Source organism: Peromyscus californicus, unplaced genomic scaffold (genome assembly GCF_007827085.1).
Source record: "Peromyscus californicus insignis strain IS unplaced genomic scaffold, ASM782708v3 Scaffold_14__1_contigs__length_90479793_seg_2, whole genome shotgun sequence".
Taxonomy (NCBI): Eukaryota; Metazoa; Chordata; class Mammalia; order Rodentia; family Cricetidae; genus Peromyscus; species Peromyscus californicus.
The window spans coordinates 59336537-59364210 of NW_026294436.1; the positions used below are offsets into that span (position 1 = coordinate 59336537).

Consider the following 27674-nt stretch of genomic DNA (forward strand, 5'->3'; position numbering starts at 1 on the left):
CAAATGTACAGGATGACTATTTTTATTAGTACTATTGACATGTTTTCATTTAAGAAGCGGGGAAATGAGGGAAGGAACCAAGAATCCTTTGAAATGTGAGTCCATGTGGTCAGGGGTGGAGCCCACAAACAGACCCTGATAGACTTCTGGTTCCTGGTCTCAGTCAGCTAATTTGTACAGTTAAGAAGTAGGGTTGAATTTAGATGGTGTCAGGACAGTCTGTTCTCCACTTTTATTTATTATGTAGTCTAGGCTGGCCTAGATTTACTACATACCCAAGGTTGGCCTTGGATTTACAATCTCCCTGCTTCAGCCTCCCAAGTACTGGGATTATAGTTATGCGCCATCATGCCCTGCTCTCCAAGGCATTCCATCCAGTGGGCGAGTGTGTTGTGATGGAATCCTCAGTCCTTAGCTTCTGGAAGAGACACAGAAGCTCATGCCTCTGCCCACTTCCCTTGACCGGTCAGATTGTTTTTTTTCTAGACAGAAAAGAAAGCTCAGTATATTCCAGCGAAGACTAGCTGGGAAAGACAAAGGCTCTCCCTTTTCCATCACAAAGACTTGACTCTTTAATAAGCTGGATTCTCTCTTGCAAAATTAGGTGTCCACATTGTTTAATTTTATCATTTTAAAAATATTTGAGACGCATGTTTTATATCATCAAATAATATTTTTGTTTGTTTGTTTTTGTTTTTCAAGACAGAGTTTCCCTGTGTAGCTTTGCACCTTTCCTGGAACTCACTTGGTAGCCCAGGCTGGCCTTGAACTCACGGAGATCCACCTGACTCTGCCTCCCGAGTGCTGGGATTAAAGGCGTGCGCCACCACCGCCCGGCTCAAACAATATTTTTATGTGGTGCTTGGAATTCAACATGAATCTTGACAAATATTAAACAGAACTTTGCCATTGAGTGACTTCCCTTGCCCTTCTGTGAAATCTCTTCTGAGACAGTCTCACATGTAACCCAGGCTGGCCTGGACCTCGCTGTGTAGATCAGGCTGGCTTCAAACTTGAGATCATCCTGCTTCAACTTCTTGAGTGTTGGCATGAAATCTTTTAAATAGCAGATTTAAGACATTTCACTATGCAAATTTGCCTCCCCTGTGAGGTAGAAGTTTAATGAAATCCTAGGAATCTATTTCTCAGTTTCATTCATCATCTCTATTACTAGTCTTATAGTAGTTTCATCCTCCCTTCCCTAACTCTCTTACTGCCTTGTAATAGACTACTATAAAATAAATCCCAGGATTATTGTTTTAGCATCAGATACTTCTTAATACATCTCAAAAAAGAATTCCATTCCACACTGTATCCTTCTGTGTTCAATAATCTTGAAATCAAACAACTGTGGACTGCAGATATTAAAAACAAACACTGTGAGTGTAATGAGCACATGTAGTGCTGTGGGACATAGAAATATGAAGTAGGAATTCAGCTGAATATGGCAAAAGCCATACCTGGAAGAAGCCAAGGGCCTTTCCAGAGAATAAAGCCAAGACTTAAGGAGTCTTGGTGATATTTGGCTTTTGAATATTAGTCATTTCCTCTTATGAATTTCTCGTGTGCTATTGTAGCTTTTCCATTCCTAGAACAGTGTGTTTGATCATTCATTGGGCACAATTTCCCCTATACAATTAAAGTATTTGGATAACATTTCCCAACTGTGCTAACAGCAGTCACACAGCCAGACCCCTAACTTCAGGCCTTTCTTTCTGTAATCATCGTCACAAGCAACATCCAGCCAGGACCTTCTGGGCAAAAGTATCTTATCTGAGATACTTCCCCGACTTTCTAAGAACCGACTGCAGATAGATAGCATCCAGACTATCTGTTAGAGAAGGCCAGGGGGGTGTGCTAATTAAGCTTAACTTTTTTTCTTCCAAATGCTATCTCTAACAATTAACTCCCTTTAAACGTAAAGGGCTTTTACCTACTAGGTACGTCAAGCTGTGAGTCAGGTTGCCAAGCTACCTAGTGCACTCCCTTGCCCTTCCAGAAAATGGCAGAGCCAAGACAGATATGGCTCCAGAGGAATGAAAGGCAGTTTTATTTCCACTCGTGACTTAGTGACTTATAGACTTCTAACATTTGACCTAACCACTTCTAAGACCATAGTTTGAGCACATATATTCCCTTTCTTAGATCTATTAACCGAATTTAGCCCTCAGTCAATTCATTCCCCATTAGCCACTTCCCTTTCGGGTGACTATGATAGCTGACAATTACTGCTCTTTTGTGTGGATCTTATCATCCCTCCTTTTGACCCTGTAAGAATTCAAGCCTGGTGACCTTGTCTTGGCCAGAGCACTGCTATTGCATGGGTATATAGCTGTAAACCTCAGTGACTAAGGAAGGACTAGATTGGGGAATGAGAAGAATGAGATGGAAGATGAGGAAGAGCTAGATGGGGAAGAATAAGATGAGAAAGAAGTAGATTAAGATAGAACTAGATGGGAGAATTAAGATGGAATTTAGAGGGCAGCAGATAAATGTAGAGAGAAATCAGGCAAGAAAGGACTAAGTATGAGAGGAGAAAAGAAGCTGTGTGGAGAGGAGAGAACTGACTCAGAAGAAAAAAGTATGTGAACTAAAGAGTTCCTATACGTAAATTCATTCGATATCTTTACGATAGATTCCTCAGCTGGTTGTTCGATTCTTCCATGGACCCTGGGAAAAGGCTCTCGAGGGGCTGGCTCCCATAGTCTTTGTTAATCTAGCCTCTCCTCCTTATTCCCTAGATAATGTGTTATCACACCTCCTTACATAATATTCATATTGTATTGGATATTATAATTTAATATAGAGATAACATTGAGTATTTAAGGGATGTGTATATGTAAACACAGTACATTGAGCATCTTTGGACTTTGATGTGTATGGTCTATGGCAGGGGCCCTGACATTAGTCCTCCATGGATATGGAAGGACAGCTACAGGCTATAATGGAATTGTTTGGATGTAAATAAACTTGACTATGTAGAGTAACTAATCCCTTTTCAGAGCTTGTTACCTAAAATGGACAGTAAGGTGTATTCTAACATATGATTTGATGCATGATCAGTTATTTTCTGTTTCTCAGGGGTTGGGGTCAGGATATATTCATGACTGGTTGAATTAGTGATTCCAAATATCCAACATTAGTAGGTTGCCATGTTTATCTTTCTCATTTCTATTTCAGCTATGAAGTTTCTGGGTGTGGAAGTGGAAGCTTTTCCTATATTTTCAAATTTCTCAATTGACTTTTTTTTTTCTCCAGTGGGTTTTCTGTGTCTTTGATATCCACAAAGTGAGCACTATCAGGGACAAGAGAATGATGTTTTTCTAATTCTGTCACTTCTTTTGAATCTCTAGGTTGATGTTTTTTCTCTTCTGAATTGTTTTTTATATTCATTAGGTACATTTTAACACCCCAGAGTACAATTTAATACAGAGAAAGAATGGATAAATGCTTCATTTTTTTTTTATTAATTCTCTGATATCTGTGGATTGGGATCCTAGCATTGTCTACCAAAGAGAGTTTTATTTTTTCAATCATTTTAATATATTCAGTGTGATTTAAATATACTGAATTCAATTATTTTTATTTTTTCAATAGAATGATACTTAATGATTATATAACTGCCTCTCATGTGAATAAGGGCATCTTTAAAAGACTAAAAATTGCCAGGCATGGTGGAATCTGCCTGTAACTCCAGAACTTAAAAGTGGTTGAAGCAAGATGATAGCCACAAGTTTGATAGCAGTTTAATCTACATACTGAGTTCCAGGCTAGTGAAGGCTTCACAGTGAGAAACTATCTCAGGAAAATGAAATTGGTCCAGTGAGATGGCCCAGTAGGTAAAAGTGTCTGCCACTAAGCTAGACTGTTTGATCTCTAGCTCCCAGGTGGTGGGAGGTAAGAACTCACTTTCCACACACACTGTAGCAAAGTTCACACACACACACACACACACACACACACACACACACACACACACACACACACGAATAAAATTAAATGAAACCCATTAAAAACAAAACCCAAACCCAGTATGTTTTGTTGTTGAACACTTTAGATTTGTCCTGTTTCTAAGGTGTCTCTAATCTGTTCACTATTGTGTTGGGGTTATACTAAATGTTTCCCATACATTTTCTCATCTTATCTTACTACTCCTTAGATTAGACTCTTGAGGTTGCTGAATTGACCCCTAACATGTTCCCTGTCCATAGTATGGATGACACTTAGGTTTCAGGAATAGCAGAACAAGAAACTCAGTAAGGCATTGGTGACGTGGTAGTTTTGAGTTCTCTCCTCTTCCCAAATCTCCCCTCCTACAATATACCCTTTGTAGCTATCTTCACCTTCTGTCTCGTTATATTGTCACTTATACATATGTGGTTAGTGTGGCCGTCACCAAGGCTGCACAATTTCATAAAAAGGAGTACGTGTACATTCATGGGATTATAAGAGAGACCATGAAAGAATCAAGTCCTGAGCATTTGTCAGGACATATAAGTATGCTGGTAGGGAATCCAGAAAAGGGAATTTGAGGGAAAGTGGCCAGCAAAGTAGAGAAAATAGAAGGGACTGTCATGAAGATGAGAGGCAAGTGTCTTAAGGGGCAAATGGAAGAAACAACGTCATTGGCTGTGTTGTAGTTTGAATGTGAAATGTAGGCTACATGTTCATGTGCTGAAGCCAGCTGATCATGCTGTTTTAATGATGATGGAAGCCTTGGTGGGGTCTGTCTGGAGATGGCTTCTTGAGGGTGTCTTGTCTCTGGACCTTTCCTCTCTGCTTTCTGCATGCTATCAGGTGAGTCGACTCACTGTATGGTACCTCTTCTATGATCTTCTGATGCATCCTAGCTCTGGAACCACCCATGGACTGTAACAGGGAACTAAAACTAATATTCTTTCATTTAAGTTGTTTTCCAGAGGTGTTTGACATAATAACAGAAAGTCTGACTCATATAGATACTACATTGCTCACCAGTTTTTAGGTTTGTTTATTATTATTTTTTTTTAAGCGTAGATGGAAGTCATTAGAACATGCAGAGCCAGGAGTAAAGGGATAAAGGCAATGACTGTCTACAATTCCAGCTAGTTTTTTATGTGAAGGAAGTTCTCCACCTCCAAAAAATGCAACAGTAACTGAGAATAAAGAGTGCTGTAGGTTCAAGGGATATTTATTATTTGTTGGTTGTTTGATTGAACCCAAATTCTAATACATACTAGGTTAGCTGTCTCCCAGTGAACTACGTCCCCAGGATGGACTTTCTGGAAAGTAAGTGTTGAAGGATATAGCATTTGTTGAATGATGGGGCTGAAGAGGGAATGTCAAGAGGTTAATGGGCAGTAGAAAGCAGTCAGAGCAGGAAGTGACCCAGTGGTATGAGCTTCCAAAATAGCTTATGCTTTTAAATCATTTGAAAATGTTTGTGGGAACAAAGGATAACATTTCCTACCCACTTTCTTGTCCCTTAAATGTGTCAGAATTGAAATAAGATGGCTTCTTGTGAGAGGACTTCAGGATAGGGAAGTCCTTTAGGGGCAGCGAAACTACCACTGTTAGCACAGGCAGAGAAACTCTCTGGGCATGGTTCTCAACCTACAGCCTGACGATATTTGGTAAGACATTTCTCTGACTGTTACAACTGGGAATGGGGTGCTCGTGCTGCTGGCATCTAGTGATAGTGACCTGGACTGCTGCTCCAGGCATGGGCAGCCCCCTCATCCACAGCACTGAGTTATTGCAGACTGGGTTTAAATAGCGTGCAAACTGAGGTTCCCAGCAAAAAGGTACACCATGTTAAAGATTAGACAAGGCTGACTGACTGTAGTGCCCTTAATAAGCATTTATTGCTGCTTCGGTGCTTAATCTAATATCCCTGTGATAATCACCGGCCCAAGGGCTAAAGAGGTCATCTGAGGCCTAGAACAGATTTCCCTGCTTGGCTGTCACCTGCCTACCTTATTGTCTCACTAATGTAGGTGTTTGTTGTTGTTGTTAGTTTGCTTTGTTTTGTTTTTCCTTTTCTGGAGACAGGGTCTCACTGCGTGGTGTGGCCCAGAACTTGCTATGTAGACCAGGCTGGGCTGGAACTCACAGTGATTCACCTGCTTCTTTCTAACAAATACTAAGATTAAAGGTGTGTGCCACAACCTCTAGTAATACCAATATATTTTTTTAAGTGTCTTGATTTATGACTTTCATTGTTTTGTTACTGTAAAAACTTCATGAAACTATTACCATGTTGGAGCATGGTATCTGAGGCAACCAGAATCTGTGTTCCTGGAACAGTCGTTCATAACTGGTTGCAGAGTAAGCTATCTCTTGGTCCCTGTGAGATAAGAGCTGTGAATATGTATCATAGCTTAGAAACTCTGGATAAAGAATTTAGGGCTATTTTCCCATCACAGAACTGGGGTTCAAAGGGTTTTAGTGCCTTCTCTTGCACCCTCTTTGATAATTTGTGACCTTTGGGCACATACTCATTTACTCTGCTGTGTGCACTCACACACCAAGTCCTGTGCCCTGGCTTTCTGTTGTCATTGTTGTTACATGGCGTCTGAGTTGTACAGAAGTACGATAGTCGTGTGAGAACTGCTTTCAACCAGTTTGTCTGTGTAACCATTATGCGCACAATGGATAGGCTTTGATAATTAACCACTTGAGATTTGAGATGCAGTTTCCTGGGTATTAATTCTAGTTAGGTGCAGATAAACTTCATTTCTGTAGTGGAGAAACCTTTCATTTCACTTAAAAATATATTGGGAGATCAAAGAATGTCCTAATGACCTAGGGGAATGGAGAAAATAGGTGCTTTTTTTTTTTCTCGCTTTGTTGTATTGCATTTTGAAGACACATTTTGAGACGAGTTATATTTGATAGACAGAAATAGGAAGAGGCATAAGACTTTCATGTCATGTTTTTGATAGAATTGTATGTTTATGTTTGAAATTCAGGATGAGGCTCTATGTAGTTCAGTGGTAAGGGGACTTCTCTAGCTTATGGAAGGCCTTGGGTTGACTTACAGAACACACAGCAACCAACAAAAATTTACTTCTCATATCCAATGTATAGATTGGAGCCTGGTTTTGTAAAACTCTGAGCTAACAGTGGATGCTGTATTTTCAAAGGTGTTTTAAAAGCATCCAACCAGGTAGGGATATATGACCTATGTGGCCCCTAAACATACAGATGTTGACTATTTGGTCCTTCGTAGAAAGAGTCAGATGGTGCAGCCATGTCAGTGGGCTCTCTCTCAGGATTCCTTTTGACTCCCTGTTCCTTTTATGGTTGCTGAGAGAAGTCAGATGAGACACACGAGGCACAGTAGAAGACTTTACAACAGAAGGAGGTACAGCACTCTCAGCAGATGGCCAAAGAGACTATTGTGCTAATCTACATTTTGTTTAAGGTTGTCTACATATTATTGCCTCCTTCTTTCCCTCATCTCTCTTCTTTCTTTTAAGGCAGGGTCTCATGTAGATAAGGTTGGCCTTGAGCTTGCTTTGAGTCAAGGATAGCCCTGAATGTCTGATTCCTTCACCTCTCAACTGTTGGGATTATAGACATGTGCCACCATGCCTCATTTTGGTGTGTGCTAGTTCTAAAGCCCCTAACACAGGCTGCTTTTCCTAAGGGGTGTTTTCGTGTCCAGGTGACTGATAGGACAATTTGCATTGATTCCTAAGGAGAAGACAGTACCAGAAAGCCCTGGGTTAGAAAGTGATATTATAAGGTAGTTATCAACTGATGATATACAGTTCATAATATGTCACACCCAAAGCCAGAGATATTAGTGAGACTCCACTCATTTGACCAGTAGTCAGGATCCTGGATTTTTATTTTTTGGTTTTATAAGCTGACAATTAGCAGAGAAAATTCTCTTTTAGGTGACCTCTAACCTCTTAATATCTAACTAGCTACTCTAATGGGATTGACATCATTTATGGAACTAAGGTCTGGCTGTTGACTCACAATAAGCCAGTGAAGTTAAGAGGCAAAGTGTTGAGAGGCAACAGTGGTGACTTCATTCAAAAAGCAGGTTTGAAAAGAGAAAGGGATTTTTCCATGTGTCGAAATTCATAGGGGAGGGGGCAGTATCTAGTAGCCAGACGGATTGGGGGCAGGGGGGTGTCTTTCTCAGTGGGCCCCTGTGCCTTTTGGGAGAGAGGCAATGTTCTGGAGCCAAAGGGATTCAGTAGTATTTCTTGGTGGGCTCCTGTGCAACTTGGGAAGGAGTGGTATCCAGGAGCTGGAGGGATTGGAAGATCTTTCTCAATGGGACCCTATGTGTCTTGGGAGGGGGTGGTGTTCAGGAACTAGAGGGATTGGGGGGGCTTCTTTCTAGGTGGGCCCCTGTGTGTCTTTGTCAGAAGGCTATAAAGGGCCTCCATCTCCGCTCAGCTCTCATTTTATACTTGAAGGAGAAATATTAATCTCCTTCAAATCAATGTGTATACTCTGTGCTAGTCGATGACATAATATATGCTGTTTAACCACAGAACTTTAGAAAGGAATGAGTATGAGTACTGCAGAGGTCATCAGGTGATATGGGTTCTAAAGAAAGACCATGTAGCAGTTAACATCTGTATTATTAATTTGAGACCTTGTAGAGAGCCGTGCATGGCCATGCCTCAAAGATGGCGCCGGCATCCGGCTTCCGCCTTCCCGATGGCAGGTGCTTCTTATTTGGCTAAGGCTAGGATCTGGCTTGCTTCCGTGCACCTGGACCTAATCTGGCTTGCTTGCGTATGTCTGACCCTATCAGCATTGTCCATGTGGCACCACGGGGTTGATTGCCCAGTGGCTATAAAGGGCGTGGTCTGGCTTTGGGGGGGGCTGGGGGGGGAGGAGAAGAAGAAGATGGCTTTCCCCGGGGTCAGAAGATTGTCTCAAGGTTACATGAAAGAGTTTATAGAGGGATCTACAATGCTTGACTTTGATTTAAAGTTGAAAGATGAATTCTTGAGAGGGACAGACAATAGAATTCAAGAACTGAGGACAGTTGTGGCTTGGAAGGGATCTGGAAGATTTTTCTCTTTCTTCTGCTATAGTTTGCAGATGAATAAACTGGTTGGAGAAGAGCCTGGTGTTGCGTCTTCCTTGCTGGTCGAGGCGGACGCGACAAGGCCTCTCTTTCAAATTTAGAATGCCAAACAATAGAGAGGTGGTATCTTAAAGAATTTCAGTAGGGCAGATGGGCAAAAGAAAATGTGTGTGAGTGTGTGTGTGTGTGTGTGTGTGTGTGTGTGTTTGTTCAGTTCCTTTTTGTATTCTGACTAGAATATGAATAAATATGCATTATTGAATAATATAATAATCTTCTAGACATTCTCCAGGTATTTATCTTTTCCCCCTTCAAGTTAGCAGGTTTACAGGCTATGTGCTGCTCTCATGTATGACTTCAGTGAAGGAATAGGTATTAAAAAGAAAAGATTTCACAATCATTTAAGTAAAACAGTCAGTTACATGAAAGAGTTTATAGAGGGATCTACAATGCTTGATTTTGATTTAAAGTTGAAAGATGAATTCTTGAGAGGGACAGACAATAGAATTCAAGAACTGAGGACAGTTGTGGCTTGGAAGGGATCTGGAAGATTTTTCTCTTTCTTCTGCTATAGTTTGCAGATGTAGACAAATGTTACATGAGTTTCTGACTTTCTAAGGGTTGGTGTATGAGTAGTTTTTATTAGATTTTGACCTGACACTGGATCCTTCCTATTCCCCAGAATTGTGGAACCTATAACAAGATTAAGTACCCATTGCACAGCTAGAGAGACTTTTACTTTCGGCCACAATTAGAAATGAGAGATAAAGTTGCAAATTAGATTTTCAACCCTTGGATGGAAGAGATTTTATTTAAGTCATGAAAGAAGTGAGGGGGAGGCATAGGTGAATAAAGAGAGAGGTATTAGTGTCTTTTATTGGTCTTGTTAGAGGTTTCCCAGGAATTTGAGTGACAGTTCTTTTCTCTCCTTCTGTAATATTTCCAGTCAATGGCATGGCAGATGTCAACTGTCTTGGCACTAGAGAGTATGTCATTTAGCACACGCATGGGAGTCTAATGAAGTGTGAGGTGCTCTGGCACTTAAGCTACTGTCTTCAGGCCAACAAGTTTCTAGTCCACCTAAAGAGGAATTTCTGGTTGACCTGCAACCTGTTCTGAATAATACATAAGATTAGATGGGGACAGAAATTCAGCCAGCTCACCAGAACAGTTTTCTAGGTTTAGCTAAAAAAGAGTAAGGACTGGACCCTTGACTCTCATGCCTGTCTGTCTTTAGAATCAAATAGTGACCAGAGGAATAGTGGTGCCCAGGGTGCCCATCACTTTGTTTTTTTTCCAAAATGATTGTAAGGCACAGGGAAGGTTGAGGCATGGACCAGGAAGACCTAGTCTTCTAGGGTCTGTTGCTAGTATCTTACTGTGTTACAGGCATTGGTCAGTGTTCAGAGGGCACACATGGAGATTTTCAGGAATTTGTGTTCTGGAAGAAAGAGCAGGGCCAGGGAAACCTGGAAAGCAATAGAAATAGATGTGGTTTATTAAGGAATTGAAGAGGAAGGCACTGAGGAAAATAAAGAGTAGGTAAGAGAGCTAGATTGATTCTGGGTTCCAAGGCCCTGAACCAAGAAAGTATCCATCCTTTATAGATCGTTTACCCAGAACTCCTCTTCTTTAGCATTTAGAGATGGTAGAACTTTTTGTGTTTCTGCTGTTTGGTTATATGTAACCTATGGTCATTGGGGTTTCCATCCATTCTTTCTCTGCCTCAGTTGTCAATCTTTTTTTTTTTTTTTTTTTTTGGTTTTTCGAGACAGGGTTTCTCTGTGTAGCTTTGCGCCTTTTCCTGGAACTCACTTGGTAGCCCAGGCTGGCCTCGAACTCACAGAGATCCGCCTGCCTCTGCCTCCCGAGTGCTGGGATTAAAGGCGTGCGCCACCACCGCCCGGCGTCAATCTTTTAATAATTACAATGTTTTAGTGTTCTTTGAGAATTCCATGCATGCATACATATATTTCGATTACCTCATGTGAGTGTGGAGCATGGTAAATCTACCAGGGACTAGATCCCTAAAGAAAACTGAGCCTATGCCCCTTAGGAGGCATCAGTGGACAGCAGCTCCTAGGCTATGGGTCGGGGCTTGTGTGCCTCTCTTCTGACTGTGCTGGAGCATTGACTGGCTTGATGTTGACAGGCAACCATAGTTGCTATGAGTGCTTGAGTACAGCCGTTCCTCACTGTCATACCTAGATGATACTGATTCTCTCCAGTTCTGTAGTCCTCAGACTCTTACTTCTTTATGTTCCCTGAGCCTCGCAGGGAGGGGCCGTAAGACAGATGTCTAGTTTATTTCTGCGCAGCCCACAGACTTTATTCTGTATGTCTTGCCATTTGCCTGTCTTGATGTCTCTAGGTCCTTCCTTTCTGCTGTACTGGCTCTCCTTCATAGTACTTCTCTTCTCTGAAGAAATAACAAAATATTTAAATTGAAACTTTCTATAGAACTGTTTCTTATTTTAAAAATTCTGTAGAGTTTTGGGGTTGGAGATTTAGCTCAGTGGTAGAGCATTTGCCCTTCAAGTGCAAGGCCCTGGGTTCGGTCCTCAGCTCTGAAAAAAAAAAAAAGTTCTTTAGACTTTTAATTTAATTTTTTTGTTGTTGTTGTTTTGGTTTTTTTTTTTTTTTTTTTTTTTTTGAGGCAGGGTTTCTAACAGCCTTGGCTGTCCTGGAACTTGCTATATAGATCAAGCTGGCCTTGAACTCACAGAGATCCACCTGTCTCTGCCTTCTGAGTGCTGGGAGTAAAGGTGTGTGCCACCACCGCCCGGCCTTCCAATTTAATTTTATTATTTTATTGATGTGAATGGATGTTTTGCCTGCCTGTATGTTTGTGTATCACGTGTATGCAGTGCCTGTGGAGGCCAGAAAAGGATTCCCTGGAACTGGAGCCATGGATGATTGTGAGCCACCACGTGGATTCTGGGAACAGAACCAGGGTCCTCTGTTAAAGCAGCAAGTCCTCTTAACCGCTGAACCATCTTTCCAGACCCCACACGTAGCTGTTTCTATGGAACAACTGAAAACATTTCTATCGTTTTCCTCTTCAGGATGACTTTTATTTTCTGGCCAACTTTCTTGTCTTTTTTTTCTGGGCTGATACCGTTGCTTACGCCTCACTCTCTGTCTCCCTAGTACTGGGTGAGAGACAGTGAATGTCAGTCTCTTAACATCTCTAGGTCCAAATGGTGGCAGTTTGACTTACTATTTCTTCAAAGAATCCTCTGGAGGGTAAACAAAAAGAAAGGGGAATTGCTTAATTAAATCCTAAAGGGCTAGAGGTTCTTTTCAGGTGGAGAATGTATAGTCTCAGTAACAGAGAGAGGATTCTCTTTTGAGGCAAGAGGCATTGGGGAACCTGGGAGAGCACACCCCGGCTGTCCTTTCCTGTGTGGTGTCTGGCCGCATCCTGCAGTTTTGTTCATGAGGATCCTTTCGTCACACTGCCTTGGAGACTGTTGCTCACGGGTGATGTTTGCCATCCTCTCTCTGGAGAGTTCTGAGCCAGGTGATCTGCCAGCCCCCCTCTAATGACTGTGTTTCCTACGCAGGGCGCACTCTGTTGGAAAAGCTGTTCAGCCAGCAGGAGAACGGGCCTCCAGAAGAAGCAGAAAAATTTTGCTCACGGATCATTGCCATGGGCCTTCTGCTTCCTTTTAGTGACTGCTTCAGGGAGCCATGTCATCAGAACGCTGGGTCAAGTTCAGCACCATTTGATGTAAGTAAGAGAATCCACTTTGGTCTGTGGGGTGGACCGCAGTTGGAGTAGCAGCTGTGATGTGTATCTGCCCCAATTGCCCTATAATTTAAAAACAACATGTGATGCAAGGCTTCCTCCCTTGGGCCACTCAAAGGCTCCACTTGTCTATTTTCTATACTTTTCTTTAGACTGTGGCATTAGATAGAGTTTGCAAACCTCCTTTTTAGAAACAACAACAACAATAACAAAAATCCAAATAGTCTCTTAGTAGTTTTCTAGCCTGATCTAATCAGGGCTGATTTTAAGGTCGCTCAGAAATTTTCTTTTTGGTGGAGATCGAGCATGCATAGGCAAGTGTTTCTCACTCAACTACATCTCACACATCAGTATTTCTGTGCTGGTCACAGACATTCCATCAGAAGCTTCACCAAAGGGTAAAGTACGAGTCCCAGTGGATCACAGGTTTCCATGGGCACTAGAATGCTACGCGAGTGTTTTCCCGACTCATTTGTGCACTAAACATTGACAAGAAGAAGCGGCAGCCTCTGCCCTTACCCAGGCCCCCACTCAGCAGAACTTAATAGTGTGGAACGCAAAAGGCATGTTCATAACCCATCATGAATACCAGCACTTCTGGACTAGCATTTTCAAGCCAGAGTATTAACTTAATCAGGTAAGTGGTCCATGTGTGGCATGGTTCTGAAAGCATGCACTTAAAGCTGAGACAGGCAGGAATTCTCATATGTGCATGAGAAAGCTGGGGCATTTGGTTGGATCTCTTGTGCAGAGCCCAGGAACTGAGTGTTTGCGGACGTTGGATTCTGATCACATGGGTAACTACATTCCTTTCAGTATTGCCAAATATACCTCAAAAAGACAGCGATTGTGAACAGAGGCTGAGGGCAAGAGCTGCTTATAGAACCAGGTATGGTGGCTCATGGCCGTAATCCCAGCACCTGGGAGGCTGATGCAGGAGGATCAAGAGTTTGAGGTCAGCCTGAGCTACACAGTGAGGCTTTGTCCTCAGAACCACCGAGTATGAAAAGGTGATTGTTAATAACAAAGTGTCCATGCTTGCTGCTTTCCTCTTCCTCCTGTTTACCAATCCTAACCTGTGGTCTTTCCCCAGCCCCCTTTTAGTATGAACAGAAGAAATCTCATAAAAAAAATCTGAGATTTCAGTTCTGGTCTGTGAGAAAAATTTCTAGATAATGCCACGACGTGTGGACCTTCTTTAAGATTTATTTTTATTTTTTTATTAAAGTGTTGTTTTTTTTAAATGACACAGCAGCTAATCACTGCTAGATAGATCTTTTTCTCCTGTGGAAAGAATTAGATAATTTACAAAGTTTCCTCTCTTCTCTGTGGGTGCTGTGTGGTTCTGGAGACAGAACCTGAGGACTGGAGTGTGGTGTGTTGTAGAGATACATTCTGGTAGATACCATTATGGTAATTTGGAGAAATGGTAAACACAATAAAATAGAGAGAAACACTAGCTATGTCCATATTGCATGCTATCATCTTTTTATAACAGCCATTGCCATCTCCATCGGAACAGCCATGGCTGCTTGCACCCTCAAGATCTACCCTCTTAATGCTCCCTCGTGGAAGAAGTGGGTAGGGGTGGGGACATGTACTCTTACCTGAGATTCCAGCCACTCTTCTCAGCTGTGTAACTCTGCCCAAGCTTCACATGGTCTTATGGTCTGGGGAGGGGAAGAGGGGGGTTGCTAGAATATATGATGTATGCTAAGTTAACTTGAAGAATGGGGAAAAGGGGCCTCCACCTCTGCAGTTATAGGAAAGCTGTCATCTACGCTGGAGTAAGACTTTTCAGTGATGTAGCTGTGTGGGGAGTCATCCATTCTGCTGTCACACCCCTCCCCCTCGCTCTGTAAGTACGCACGATCAAGCTGCTGGTTTGCCATGTTGGACGTCCATGGAATTTCTATTTTGGTATGTCGTTGTTGCCCTAGTGGGGATTAATAGATGCATGAGTGTGGATTTTTGTTCATATTGTCCCAGGAGAAGTTCACATATAACAGTCTAGCACTTGCTTTTTTTTTTTTTTTTAATGACAACTATTATTAAATTAACTTTATTTTCCTAATTAAAGCTCAGAACTTAAAAATCTTTCCACTCAGTAAGTGTGAAATTGGGATAAACTGAAAAGAACAGGATAACACTATTCCTCCATTTAAAAGTTTTTATTATTTATATATTATTGTGATGTTGGGGGATAAACTCGGGCCCCCAAGCATGCTAGCAAAGGGTTCTACCAATGAGCCACATCCTTTGCCCTTCTCTTTCTCTGCTGAAGTTAAGCTGGTTGCTTCTCACGTGTCACCTTATTCCAGCCACCCTGGTGTTGGAGAGACTAAAAATGCTTCTTTAGCCAAGCTGTCTTGGAAGGCAGCTAAGTGTCACATGAAAGTCAAAACCAGGCACACAAAACAGGGATTTCATTCCTCAGCTTGAAGTGATGTTTTCCTCTTGGCAGTATTCCTTGGCTGTGTACTACCTCTCTAGTCCCGGCACCAAATGAACACAAAACAAAGAAGAAATTAAAGGTACTCTCCTGGGAAATGTTGTTCCATATTCTAAAATAGCCGATCAGAAACAGCACCAGGGCTGAATGAACACAGAGTCAAGGATTTTTTTTTTTTTCCTCAAACTGCAAAGGAGGCAATCATACTAGACATTATAAAGACTGAGGTATCAGTGGGGGATGGGAAAGAACATGCTCATCTCTGGGGAGAGACGTTTCTGATAATTAGTCTCTCTGCTGATTTCCAGAAGAGGGTTGTTGTGAGCATTTCCAACAAACAATTCTCCCAGGGACAGTTCTTTACAAGACGGAACCCGGTAGGATTGGGCTTGTACCTGGCACTCTTCCTGTCCCCTGGTCTTATGACACCATCCTACCCATTTCTGTTTAGACATGTCATTTTAAAAAATTCTATAATTTTTGGTATGGGGACTCTTACTGATACAGTTTAGGAATTGACCTACTTCAGCTAAAGATTTCTCATGCTAGTCGCTCGTCATCCTGTATCTTTTTAGGGCTTACCCTTTTGATTCCTCGGGCTGTAGAAAATGCATAAGGACATCACATTTTCCCTCACATTACTTGATAAAGGTTTTGTGAACTTTATAAGACACATGTAGTTTTGAATGTCCGTGTTAACTCATTTACAAATGCTAAGGAAATTTATCCTATGTGCCAGGTGTCAATAAAATTCACTAGAAAATAATTCAAGTAAAAAGGAAAGCTTTATGGAAACAATAACCAAAGAGGAAGTGCACGTGCGGGGGTGGGGCTGGGGGTGGGGTGGGGAGGTGGGGGGTGGGGGGCGTGTCTACTGGTATAGGTCAATGGTCTGTGTGGTGTTCTGAATGAGAGTGGTCCCCATAGGTTCATATACTGAATGCTTGGTCTCCAGATGATGGAGCTGCTTGGGAAAGATCAGGAGGTATGGGTCACTGGGGGTGGGCTTTAAAGATTTAAAAGCCCATGCCGTTAGTTCTCTCTCTCTGTCTCATAGTTGTTTTCTCAGCATGTAAGCTTGTAGCTGCTGCTCTAGAACCATGCTTGCTGGCCTGCTGCCACACTCCCTGCCATGATAATCATGGACTCACCCTCTTAAACTATAAGCAAGCCCTTAATGAAATGCTTTCTTTCATAAGTTGCCTTGGTCATGGTGTCTTCATGGCAGTAGAAAAGCAACTAAGACATTCTGTAATTCCAGCATTTCAGAGGCTGAGCTAGAGGGTTCATGAGTTCAAGGCCAGTGTGGGCTATATAGTTATATAGTAAGATCATGTCTTCAGAATAAATAAATAAAATTATGAAGGAAAGAAAGCAGAGTGTGCAAGTCAGGAGGAGGTGGCCTTAGGTACAAAAGGACCATGCACTCAGAAAGGACAAAGACAAGGGTGGCAAAGACAAAGATACCACCCAGGTTCCCACTCTGGCCTACTTATGTAAGTGATGTGTACAAGTGTTCTTGGTCCTGACTGGTTAGTTTTATGTACATGAAAGACTTCAGCTGTGCCCATACCTGGTTGGGTGACATTTACAAATGTCTACAGGTCATAGTTCATTGATAAGATCCTGGAGACAAAATGAGACTTTCCAGAGGATAGGAGGCTGTTTATTGGAGCACAATTGTGATTGAGAAGTTTTACATCATTTCATTGAATGGATTTTCTCTGTTCGCTTTTATTTTGTTGTATTGGGGATAGACCTTAGGGATATATGATATACATGTGAAGGAAGTCTTTGGCCACTGAGCCACATCTGCTGTGGGATGGTCTGTATGTCAAATGTGTTGCTGATTGGTCAATAAATAAATCACTGATTGGCCAGTGGCAGGAAGTATAGGCGGGACTAACAGAGAGGAAAATTGAGAGAACAGGAAGCTGGGTGAGAGAGACACTGCCAGCCGCCATCATGACAAGCCGCATGTGAAGATGCCGGTAAGCCATGAGCCATGTGGCAAGGCATAGATTAATAGAAATGGATTAATTTAAGCTGTAAGAACAGTTAGCAAGAAGCCTGCCATGGCCATACAGTTTGTAACCAATATAAGTCTCTGTGTTTACTTGGTTGGGTCTGAGTGGCTGTGGGACTGGTGGGTGAGAGAGATTTGTCCTGATTGTGGGCCAGGCAGGAAAACTCTAGCTACACACATCCTCAACTCGTTTCTTATGTTTCTGAGGGGTGATTTATGTATTGATTGATTTGGCTATCACTTTCACTTTTATTTGGGGGAGCAGCCTACTGTTGAGAGCAGAATCCTCAGCAACATTGTGAGGAGCAAGAAAACCACTCAAATAAGGACAACACAAGACTAAACAAAATGGAGAAGTACAGTTACATTGATAGCCAGCCAGTACACTACCAGTGGCCATGGAGCAGAAAATGGCAAACAAGTGTACAGGAGAAGCCTCTGCTGGCCATACTTAGCTTGCAGCCTGTGGGTGAACCATGTTCTATCACCCTTCCCTCTCCAGAGATTACCAACACAGCACTGAGATCTGCACAGGAGGACCAGTTTCCATGATTTCAAATCCCAGTCAACATTTAAGTCTTTGCTATGGAAGTCAGAGATCCTGCTGGAGCTTCCGAGTTCTGCCCACTAGCCCTGGAGATCATGGAAGGCTGTTGGCTTCAGTATCCAACACTACCTCATTCTGAGTTCAGTGAGGCTCCACAGTGATGAGTTCGGCTCCTAGCTACCAACAGCCTGACTAATGAGCTCCTACCTTTCACTGTTGGCGCGCTCACCTTCTACTACCTGAACATCTTGGCATCCCTCTTGTAGGGACTCCTCTTCAACTGTCCCTCAACCTGGAGTTGTGACAGACTAACCCCATTTCTCTGAATTGGGATCTCTCCTTGTTGGGAGGTTCCTAGTGTAGCTCAGACCTAAGCAACAAGTTCTCAAAGTGTTGCCTGGCTACAGCCCGGTGAAACATGGAGAATGACAACATGAACTTTTCACACAAGAGAGGCCACAGATCCAAGAAACCCTCAAACTGGATTTAAGGCGTTCTAGAATTTTGGTCTTAGCCTTTGGGCAGGACTGCCAGCCCTTTCAGTGGGCCACCTAAACTTTCTTTGGCTTCTGTCTCCTCCCTCTGACAGGGAGCCATAGCTGGGGCTACTTGGAGTAGCTGGAGCCATGTCTTGCCTGTTCCTTCTGCTGCACCTATCTTCCGTTTCTCTACATGTTTTAGTTGTCCTATCAGCTCCTGTGTGATGACACTTTACTAATCTTTTTGTCTTTGGATTGGAGTCTGATCTTCCTTAAGACCCTGCTCTTTCACTATATCACTTAGTGGCAGCTTCTTATCTTCAGTCTCCCTCATACAAGTAAAGGTTTACTCATCTGAAAGGATTTTATTTTATTTTTAATTGTGTGTGTATATGTGTCTTTGTGTGGGTATGTGTACTTGAGTGCAGGTGCTTATGACTCCCAGAAGAGGATGGCAGATCTCCTGGACCTGGAGTTATAGGTGGTTGTGAGCTGCCCAGCGTGGGTCCTGGGAACTGGGTCCTCTGCAAGAGCAGCACCCCTCTTAACTACAAAGCTGTATCTTGAGACCCAGTTCTACGCTTTCTCTCAGGACGCTATTCAGAATTACATGCCACCCTGTAGTCACCATGTTTGAATATTATACACATTATCATTAATTGTTCACCCAGTAGTGTCTAAATGCAAATCAAAATTTGTGTAAAGCTATTCCCCTGAGCTGTTGACTATGTTTACTTTACAGGCCTCTCTGGAGTGCTTAAGAGCAGACTCTAGACTTAGATTTCGATCCCATTTCTTTCATGGAGGAAGAGATTATGTTTATCTAGGATCACATTAAAATTTTTCAGTGATAATATCTTCGTTGAGAATTGTCTTAAAAACTAAATGAGCTTAAATTAGAAAGCATTTAACACAGTAGTTGGCTCATGCTATTTTACATTATTGTCTTTTAAATTCTTAGAGAATCTTGCTGAGCCATTCCACAAGTGTGCCTTGCTTTGTGCAGTAGAGGGTTGTAAGGAAGAGTACTGAGGACATGAAGAACTAGAGAAAGCTATCCAGTGGATCATCTTGATTGATCAAGCATGTCTTGTGTCCAGTAATCATGAAAACACTTGGAGAGATGTAATGCGCAATGGAATGTGGACTTGAGCCTTAAATGATGTCAGAATCAGCTTTGTGTTGGGTCTCTGTTTTCCATTGCTACCCTTTATATGGAAGTGGAAAGACTAGGAGAAGCTACAGGAAGTAATTACAAATTGTAAAGGAGAAGACATCATGCTCACCTGATGTTGTGTTCATGACCATTCCATAGTCACTCCATTTCCCTGTTCTCTTTTGCAGAAGTACTACACTCGAATATGACTATTCTTTAGCTCTCTGTGTATGTGTGTGGGAATGTTGGGGATAGAGGATGTAGGATGTAGGGATGAAAGGTTCCTTTTTAAATTAATGCTTCACCAAAGAATAAAGACAGTTATTTTATCTGGTGCTGCTAACACCAGGAAAGGAGTCTCAAATGGCTGAAGATCGATTTGCTACACAACCTTGCTCCTTTCTTTCACTGATCTCTACTTCGTGTGGAGTTAGACATTCTTAGATGCATAACTCTAATGTGGAGAAAGGGGAAGGATTGCCAGTGGGAAGGAGTAGTCAGTAACAATCCACAAGAAGAAATTTGCTTACTGTTTTCCTCAAGAAGCACTTTTCCACCCAACTTCACTTTAAGTTATAACATACATTTATTTCTTAGGGGATATATGTTAGTATATCTCAAGATATCTCAATTTGGCTTCATTCTTTGAAACACATATAATTTGGCTTGGGAAAAATTGCCCTGTATTAGTAACTTTTTATGATCACAAGATACATTGCAAGATATCAAATTATATTCTTCATGCTTGTATCAGTAATCAGATCAGAATAAAGCAAAAGACCTTTATTATATGTTTTATTACAAAAATGCAAACACAGAGAGAGACAGAGACAGAAAGAGAGACAGAGATAGACAGATGGGGAGAGAGAAGCCTTTTAGCCTAGACTAGCCAGATAGCCCACTGTCTTAGCTGTGGTTTCTGTTGCTGCAACGAAACGCCATAACCAAAAAGCAGGTTGGGGAGGAAAGGGTTTATTTGGCTTACACTTCAGCATTGCTGTTCATCACTGAAGGAAGTCAGGACAGGAACTCAAACAGGGCAGGATCCCAGAGGCAGGAGATGATGATCCCAGGGCAGGATCCCAGATGCAGAGGCCATGGAGGGATGTTGCTTACTGGTTTGCTTCCCATGGCTTGCTCAACCCACCTTCTTATAGAACCCAGGACCAGCAGCCTAGGGATGGCACCACCCACCATGGGCATGGCCCTCCCCCGTTGGATTCATTAATCAAGAAAATGTTTTACACCTGGATCTCAAGGAGGCATTTCCTCAGCTGAGACTCTTTCCTCTCTGATGACTCTAGCTTATGTCAAATTGACACACAAAACCACTCAGTACACCCAGGTTGGCCTTGAGCTTGTGACAGATCTTCCTGCTGCAGCCTCCTCTGAATGTTGGGATTATAGGTTTGAGCTGCCACACCTACTTTTTAATTGTATGCTGTCATTTTTCTGATTTCTCTGAGTTTGGGAAATAGTATTTCTTTTCGTCCCTATAATTAGTTCTGCTACCACTCAGTAATGCTTGTATGACTACATCCTGTAGCCACTAATATGTACATTTTATTTCTGAGGTTATTATGTATAAGAATGTTTTAAGCTAGGTGAGGTGGTTCATGCTTGAAACCTCAGGAAGCTGAGACAGAAGGATTGCCGTGTGTTCTGGGCCAGCCTGAGTTATAATGTGAGTTCAGTTCAGCTTGGGTTACTGTGTGAGACCCTGCCTTAATGAAAAGAATATTTTGATCTGGTACATGATTTAATAAATTTCTAATATATGCAGTTTTATTAATCTTCTGTAGGAGGGAATAATAGATGAATTTTTTTTACCTCCATTATTATCAATCTAGAAGTATTACGAAAGATAGAGACTGTAACTCGCAGTAGACTATATGGCTGATAGGTGTGAAGTCTCATGCATCCAAAGAACATGTGACTTGATGACTTAGATGACCATATGAAGTAACATGTGATGATATGAAACAGCATGGCTTCATACTCACTCATCCTATATGGCCTCGGTCCGGTCCCCATATCATATCAGAAGGAGGCAGATACAGACCAGCCTAATAGTATCTTTCAATGTCAGGTTCCTGATTGTTGTGGTTTGAATGTCATAATGTCCACTACAGGCTCATGTATATGAACACTTAGTAGGATCAACCCCAGAATAGCGACAACAAAAAGTATTGTGAATACAGTAATGGCTGTTATGCCTCTTAGTGACCATGTTCTGTGCTCAGTGGAGATGCTGCCTTCAGCACTGGTATGGATGGAGAAATGTTCCCCAGCTCTGAGTTCACTGCACTTTACACAGTGAAGTTTTTGTTTGTTTGTTTGTTTTTCGAGACAGGGTTTCTCTGTGTAGTTTTGGTGCCTGTGCTGGATCTCACTCTGTAGACCAGGCTGGCCTCGAACTCACAGAGATCCACCTGGCTCTGCCTCCAGAGTGCTGGGATTAAAGGCGTGTGCCACCACTGCCTGGCACACAATGAAGTTTTAAAAGCACATTTTTCATGAAAACTGGAGGGAAGTATATGCAGAGAGAAAGATGTAGAAAGGAATGGGCAGAGCTGACAAAGAAAGTAACATAGGAAAGAAAGACATCCCATTGTTTCTCATATGAGATATATATATGTAATATGTACATATTATATTACATTATATTATATTCCATAAATGTTTTAGACACAGAAGCAGAAGGGGACTTGGGAAGGAAGGGTAACAAGAGTGGGGAGGAAGTGTCTACTGAGGAAAAGTGATAAAGGATGGATTTGTAGCTCAGTGATGCCTGGCTGTGTCATAATGAAGCTCATTATTCTGTATGCTAACTAAACATTTTTTTTTTTTTAAAGCAGAAATCCTTAGAAAGACACATTTGGGATACACTTCTTAAGGCAGTGACAAGCTTTCTTTGTGTTTGCTCATTTGAGAGGCCCATGCTGCTTCAGATACACATTTTGGCTTCCGGAACTTGTACTTTGAATCACCCGTTTGGCACCCAGTGTGTGGTGGTTCCCAATTCATCGTGATTATGGGTGATGGATGTTTATTAAAATGAGTGATTCAGCCCAACTCTTTCGTCATGATTTTCTTCTCCTTCCCTTTGGCTGGATATGCCTGAGTATCCATCAATTCCGTGTAAAGGAAGTATCTTTCTCATGCTTTTCTCTCCATTAGCAGTATGTGCTACCACTGGGCTTCCGCTGAAGGATAGAATTGGGACACAGTGACCAAGGGAAGGTGCTTTATTCTGAGAACACCTTGTGAGGAGCTTATGGGCTCTCCTTCCTAATCTATACTATAAAATTATACTAGATATAGATATAATCTATATCTAGACTTTGGAAACCAGAAAGATTTACTGTATTTTTTCGTTGTCTAGATGAGGGGATTGTTGTGTGATATTTTGTTAGTGTTCTGACAAATAAAGCTTGCCTGGAGATCAGAGGGTGGAGCTAGCCACTAGTTAACCATAGAGACCAGGCAGTGGTGGCACACACCTTTAATCCTAGCACTTGGGAGGAGGAAGCAGGAAGATCAGGAGTTCAAGGCCACCCTGGGCTACACGAGATTGAACCATTCAAAAGAGATATAAACAGAGCCCGGGCGGTGGTGGTGCACGCCTTTAATCCCAGCATAGGGAGGTAGAGACAGGATCTCGGGCTCATTCAGTCTGAAGATTTGTAGAGACAGGATCTCCCCATTTTGGTCTGAGATTTCATAGAGGTAAGAACTCTCTAGTGGCTGACTGCTCTGCTTCTCTGATCTTTCAGCTTTCACCCTAATATCTGACTCCAGGTTTTTATTGTTAAGACTAATTAGGTTCGTGCTACAGGGGATGACAAAGGTTTTCTGTAGAGTCAGAAAGATAGTATTTTAGAACTTAGGAACAGGCTTGCAGACTTTGTCACGCTACTCAGTCCTGCTTTGGTGTGAATCACACAGATAATACACAATCTATAAATGTGGTGTATTGCCTATTACAGCTTTCATTTACAGGTGAGGGTGGAGGCGGCCAGCTGCACAGACTTGGCTTGCAAGATGTAGTTGATTTGCTCCTGGTGTATACTCAGGTAACATTAAGAAGGTGAATTTAGTCAATGAATTTGGCTTTTCTCTAACGAAGCAGTCACAAAATATTTATTGTAAAGAAACTTAGGGCAGTTTACAAGTGGAGAAACTGCTGCGAGCCTTGCTTTTCCTTTAGAGGGGAGTGTTCACAGTGTATTTAGGAACCAAAGGAGCCCAAGGGGATAAGGGAGGTGAGGGGCAGAGGGGACCCAATAGAAAATGTAAGGTTAAAGACCAAGGAGATTAGCACTAAAGATTGATAGCATTTCATTTAGTTCTGAAGAGCCAAAAAGGATGAGATATAAGTGCAGGTGTAATTTTATAAGATGAAGATGAACTTGAATGGGATGGGGGAGCAGAAAGAGAACACAGATGCAGCCATTTCGATATTCATGGCAGGAAGCTGAGGGAGGTTCCCTCACTCCATTCTTTTTTAGGTGTCTGAGCAGGCTTCTAAGAGGGTAGGATTTCTATGGCACACCTTTCCTTTGAACATTATAAACTCTGGAATGAGAACTAAAAGAATTTAGAAAGAGGCTTTTGGAGAGCCAGACCATGACAGAGATTGTCTCTGGCCTGGCCTTGTTTGTGTCTGGCAAAGAGGAATCATTCAACTGCTCTCAAAAGAGATGACCTTCCATGGGCTGGGCGTATTAGCCGCTTATCTCATCGCTGTAATAAAACATCCCACAAGAAGCGACTTGGTGGTGCACACCTTTAATCCCAGCATTCGGGAGGCAGAGCCAGGCGGATCTCTGTGAGTTCGAGACCAGCCTGGTCTACAGAGAGAGTTCCAGGAAAGGCGCAAAGCTACACAGAGAAACCCTGTCTCAAAAAGAAGCGACTTGCAGGAAGAAGGGCTTCTGCCTGGCCCTGCTGCCATCATGTCAATGTCCAGCCTGGTGGCGGCAGGGCAGGGGCGCGGTTCACAGCTGTGGCAGCAGCATTGCCAGGCTGATCACTCACAACCTGGTGGATCGGGAAGCAGAGAGGGTATGTCTACGTCCTCATGTTTTCCCTTCTTCCTCAGAGTATGTGTTATTTATTTGCTAACACTGACTCATTTGTCAGGCTGCACCGGGCCAAGGCACTGTCCATTTCTTGTCTGGCGCTTTCTTGTTTTGAGTTCATGGCTTCACGCATGCTAATCTTGTGCTGTGCTGAACTGCGCCGCTAGCCCTTGGTGCTTACCACTGTCTTCGATCTTAAAAAGCATATTAACGCCACCACACCAGGCTTTCCTGTAAATGCCTTGTAAGTATACTTAATCTTCATAATGCACTCGATGAGGGGGTTGTATCCTTTACAGAAGAAATGGAAGTCATGGTCCTGGCCGCTCCTACTTGAAGTCCACTCTCAGCACAAATCCCCAAAGGTGCTTTCGCAGTTCTGGCCATCTCTTGCTTTGATGTGCCACGCATAGATCCCTGCAGTGTTGAAACAAAGCTGTTTCTTCCTCTGGGCTCATATCTTGGCATCTGGAACTTGTACTTTGAATCACCCGTTTGGCACAGTGTGTGGCAGTTCCTAATTCATCGTGATTGTGGGTGATGGATGTTTATTAAAACGAGTGATTCAGCCCCACTCTTCCGTCATGATTTTCTTCTCCTTTCCTTTTGCTGGATGTGTCCGAGTAGCCATCCAAATGGCTGCTGATATCAGCTGTTTTCTTGAGAGTTGTGACTTCTCTGTTCAGTGCAGTTTGTGTTTCTTGTTGGTGCTGGGGCTTGAACTCAGGGCCTTCCTCATGCTTTGTATCTCCAACCATGCCCTCAGCACTATGCATCTTTCTGATGTTTATAGGATCGTGTATGCAGAACAGGTGATATGTAACAAGCTTCCCAGCTGAATGCTTTGGGGACATTTCTTCTCTGTGTTGCATACTGACTGGAGTGTGCTCCGTCAGAGACATAGATGGATTTATGTTTGCATCTTTCCACAAAGTCAGGATTTGCTGAATTACAATAAATTCCCAAACCATGTGTGTTTCCTTAGTTGCTATTTACCATGTAATTCCTATTTTACCTGATTGAGTGGCTGTTGGCCATCATAGGTTTTTTTTTTTTTTCATTCTAATCTTAATTATTAACGTTAACTCTCAGATCACATACTACACTTCACACAGTAACAAATATTTATAGAATTGCTACAAACAGGCTAACGATGATGAGGCATTTGGAGATGCCTTAGTGGAGGTAGTCAGAGAGCCAGTAAGATGTGGTGAGAGTTACTGTTGGCATAAGATATTAAGGAACTCACCTTGAGAGCTACTGGGGACATTCAAAGCTGAGCCAGTTGAAAGAAGATTGGCAGAAGGTTAAGTCCAGCTGAAGTTCATGGGTTCTGTCTGCTCCCGAGGGATCGTCATTTGAGTGGGTCCATGGATCAATAGAGACCATGTGGAGCCGAAGTCCAGGGGAAAATCAGGAGTCCTTTGCCTGTTAACCTTTTGACACAATGTGATGGAGTAATTTAAAACAGGGTGCAGCCTGATTTATGCACAAAGGTTTTTGACCTGTGGTATTGCCAAATTCTAGCAGACCTCTCAGGGTACTGTAAGGAGTTTTTGGTTTTAACTATTTAAAGGCATTTGTCCACACAGTAAATGGATAATTTTCAATTGTGTGGTGGGGTCATAAAATATCAAAATTGAACTGAAGGTTAGAATATTTTAGCCCAATTCTCCTAAGCTGTCAAATAAGGACACTCAAATTTTGAAATGTGGAGTGACTTCATGTGTTGGAGATGGCTTTCTGAGAGCCAGAATTGTCTGTCCCATAATTCCTTCCATCAGAGGAGGGAAGTCCCTTTCATTTGAAACCAATTTTTAGCATTCCTCTGTTATCCTTGATTCAGAGCCCCTGTGCATTCATCAAAGATTGTTGGGTAATGGGTGCTTCTTTCACAAACTAATTATGTGGCATGTGACTCAGATGAGTGAGTCGTTTTATGAGTGTTAAGGAAGGGGATAGATACTTCCAAGAAAATATTAGAGCTCTAAAGATGAGAGACAACCCAAGAAGAGTGGAGGTTGGGATTTGATTAGTACCCTGAGAAATCTTCATGCAGAGCACTTGGCTATGATGAAATGATAATTCAATGACATCATCAGACGGCGTTGATGAGAGCAGATGGCATATGAAATGAAGGAGTTTATAGAGTTTCTGAGGCTTAACTTGAGTTCTGCATAAATATTTACTCTCAGGGTGGGAAACATCTTGTCCATGTGGCGTATTGAAGAGGGTGCTCCACAACGCTTCTGATAGAAATCCTCACAAGTTGTGTTGAAATCCCCAGGCACCTGGAAATTCAGGTGATCAAAGCCACACCCTAAATAAAGCCATGAGCTTTAAGGTAATTCTGATGTCAGTTTTCATGCTGTCCAAAAGGACAGTTTTGATTCAGGGCTGAAGGGGTGTGTAGACATTGGGTTCAGGTGAAGGAGTGGACTTTGGGTTCAGGTGAAGGAGTGGACTTTGGGTTCAGGTGATGGAGTGGACTTTGCTGATACAGAGAACTTTGGTTGTAGGTCAGAGAGGCAGAAACAGCTTGAATTGGAGCCTTGGCTAGGAGTACTGCGGTCCACTGTGGCCACTGTTTTCTGATACTTCTCATGAAGTCTTTGGTTGTCCTTGGCATTCTGCTGACTCATCCAAGGTTGTGAGCAGAGGGAATTCTTTATTTTAAAAGTTGCCAATTCACAACCAGATTTCCACAGAGTTGGGATTATAATGGACTGCACGGTTCTGAATCCAATAAACTACTTAGTGTTTTATCAAATCTATGTAGTGTTTTGATAATATTTACTGACAATTACCAGACAGAGAAACATGGCCTTAGGATGTTGTGACGCAAAGCATTTCTTTTTAGTATTGTATTTTAAATACATATATTACTGTAATATGAAGTGATTTCAGATTCACAGTAGCAGAAACCATGCTACGTGTTGAAACAGAAGTCCAGAGTTGCAAACTCTATAACTACCACAGGTGCACCTTATCTTGCTATTGAAAGACGTGCTTCTAGGCTGGGAGATAGCTCACTGGTAGAGCACTTGTTGAGTACATTTATGACCTTGGGTACAATCCTTAGCACTGTCAAAGGGGAACAAAGAACAGCTTCGGAGACCCAGGCACTGTGGGGGTTTGA

The 27674-nt window shown here is 42.3% G+C and overlaps 1 protein-coding gene across 3 annotated transcripts in view; it reads left to right on the forward strand.

Annotated features, from left to right (window-relative positions):
- Fmn2 (formin 2) overlaps window positions 1-27674 on the forward strand; it is a 308323-nt gene that overhangs the window by 25088 nt on the left and 255561 nt on the right. For all 3 annotated transcript variants that reach the window (XM_052737699.1, XM_052737700.1, XM_052737701.1), the window contains exon 2: window positions 12607-12773. In XM_052737699.1, the coding sequence (XP_052593659.1) occupies window positions 12607-12773 (167 nt within the window). The remainder of the gene's footprint in view (window positions 1-12606; window positions 12774-27674) is intronic.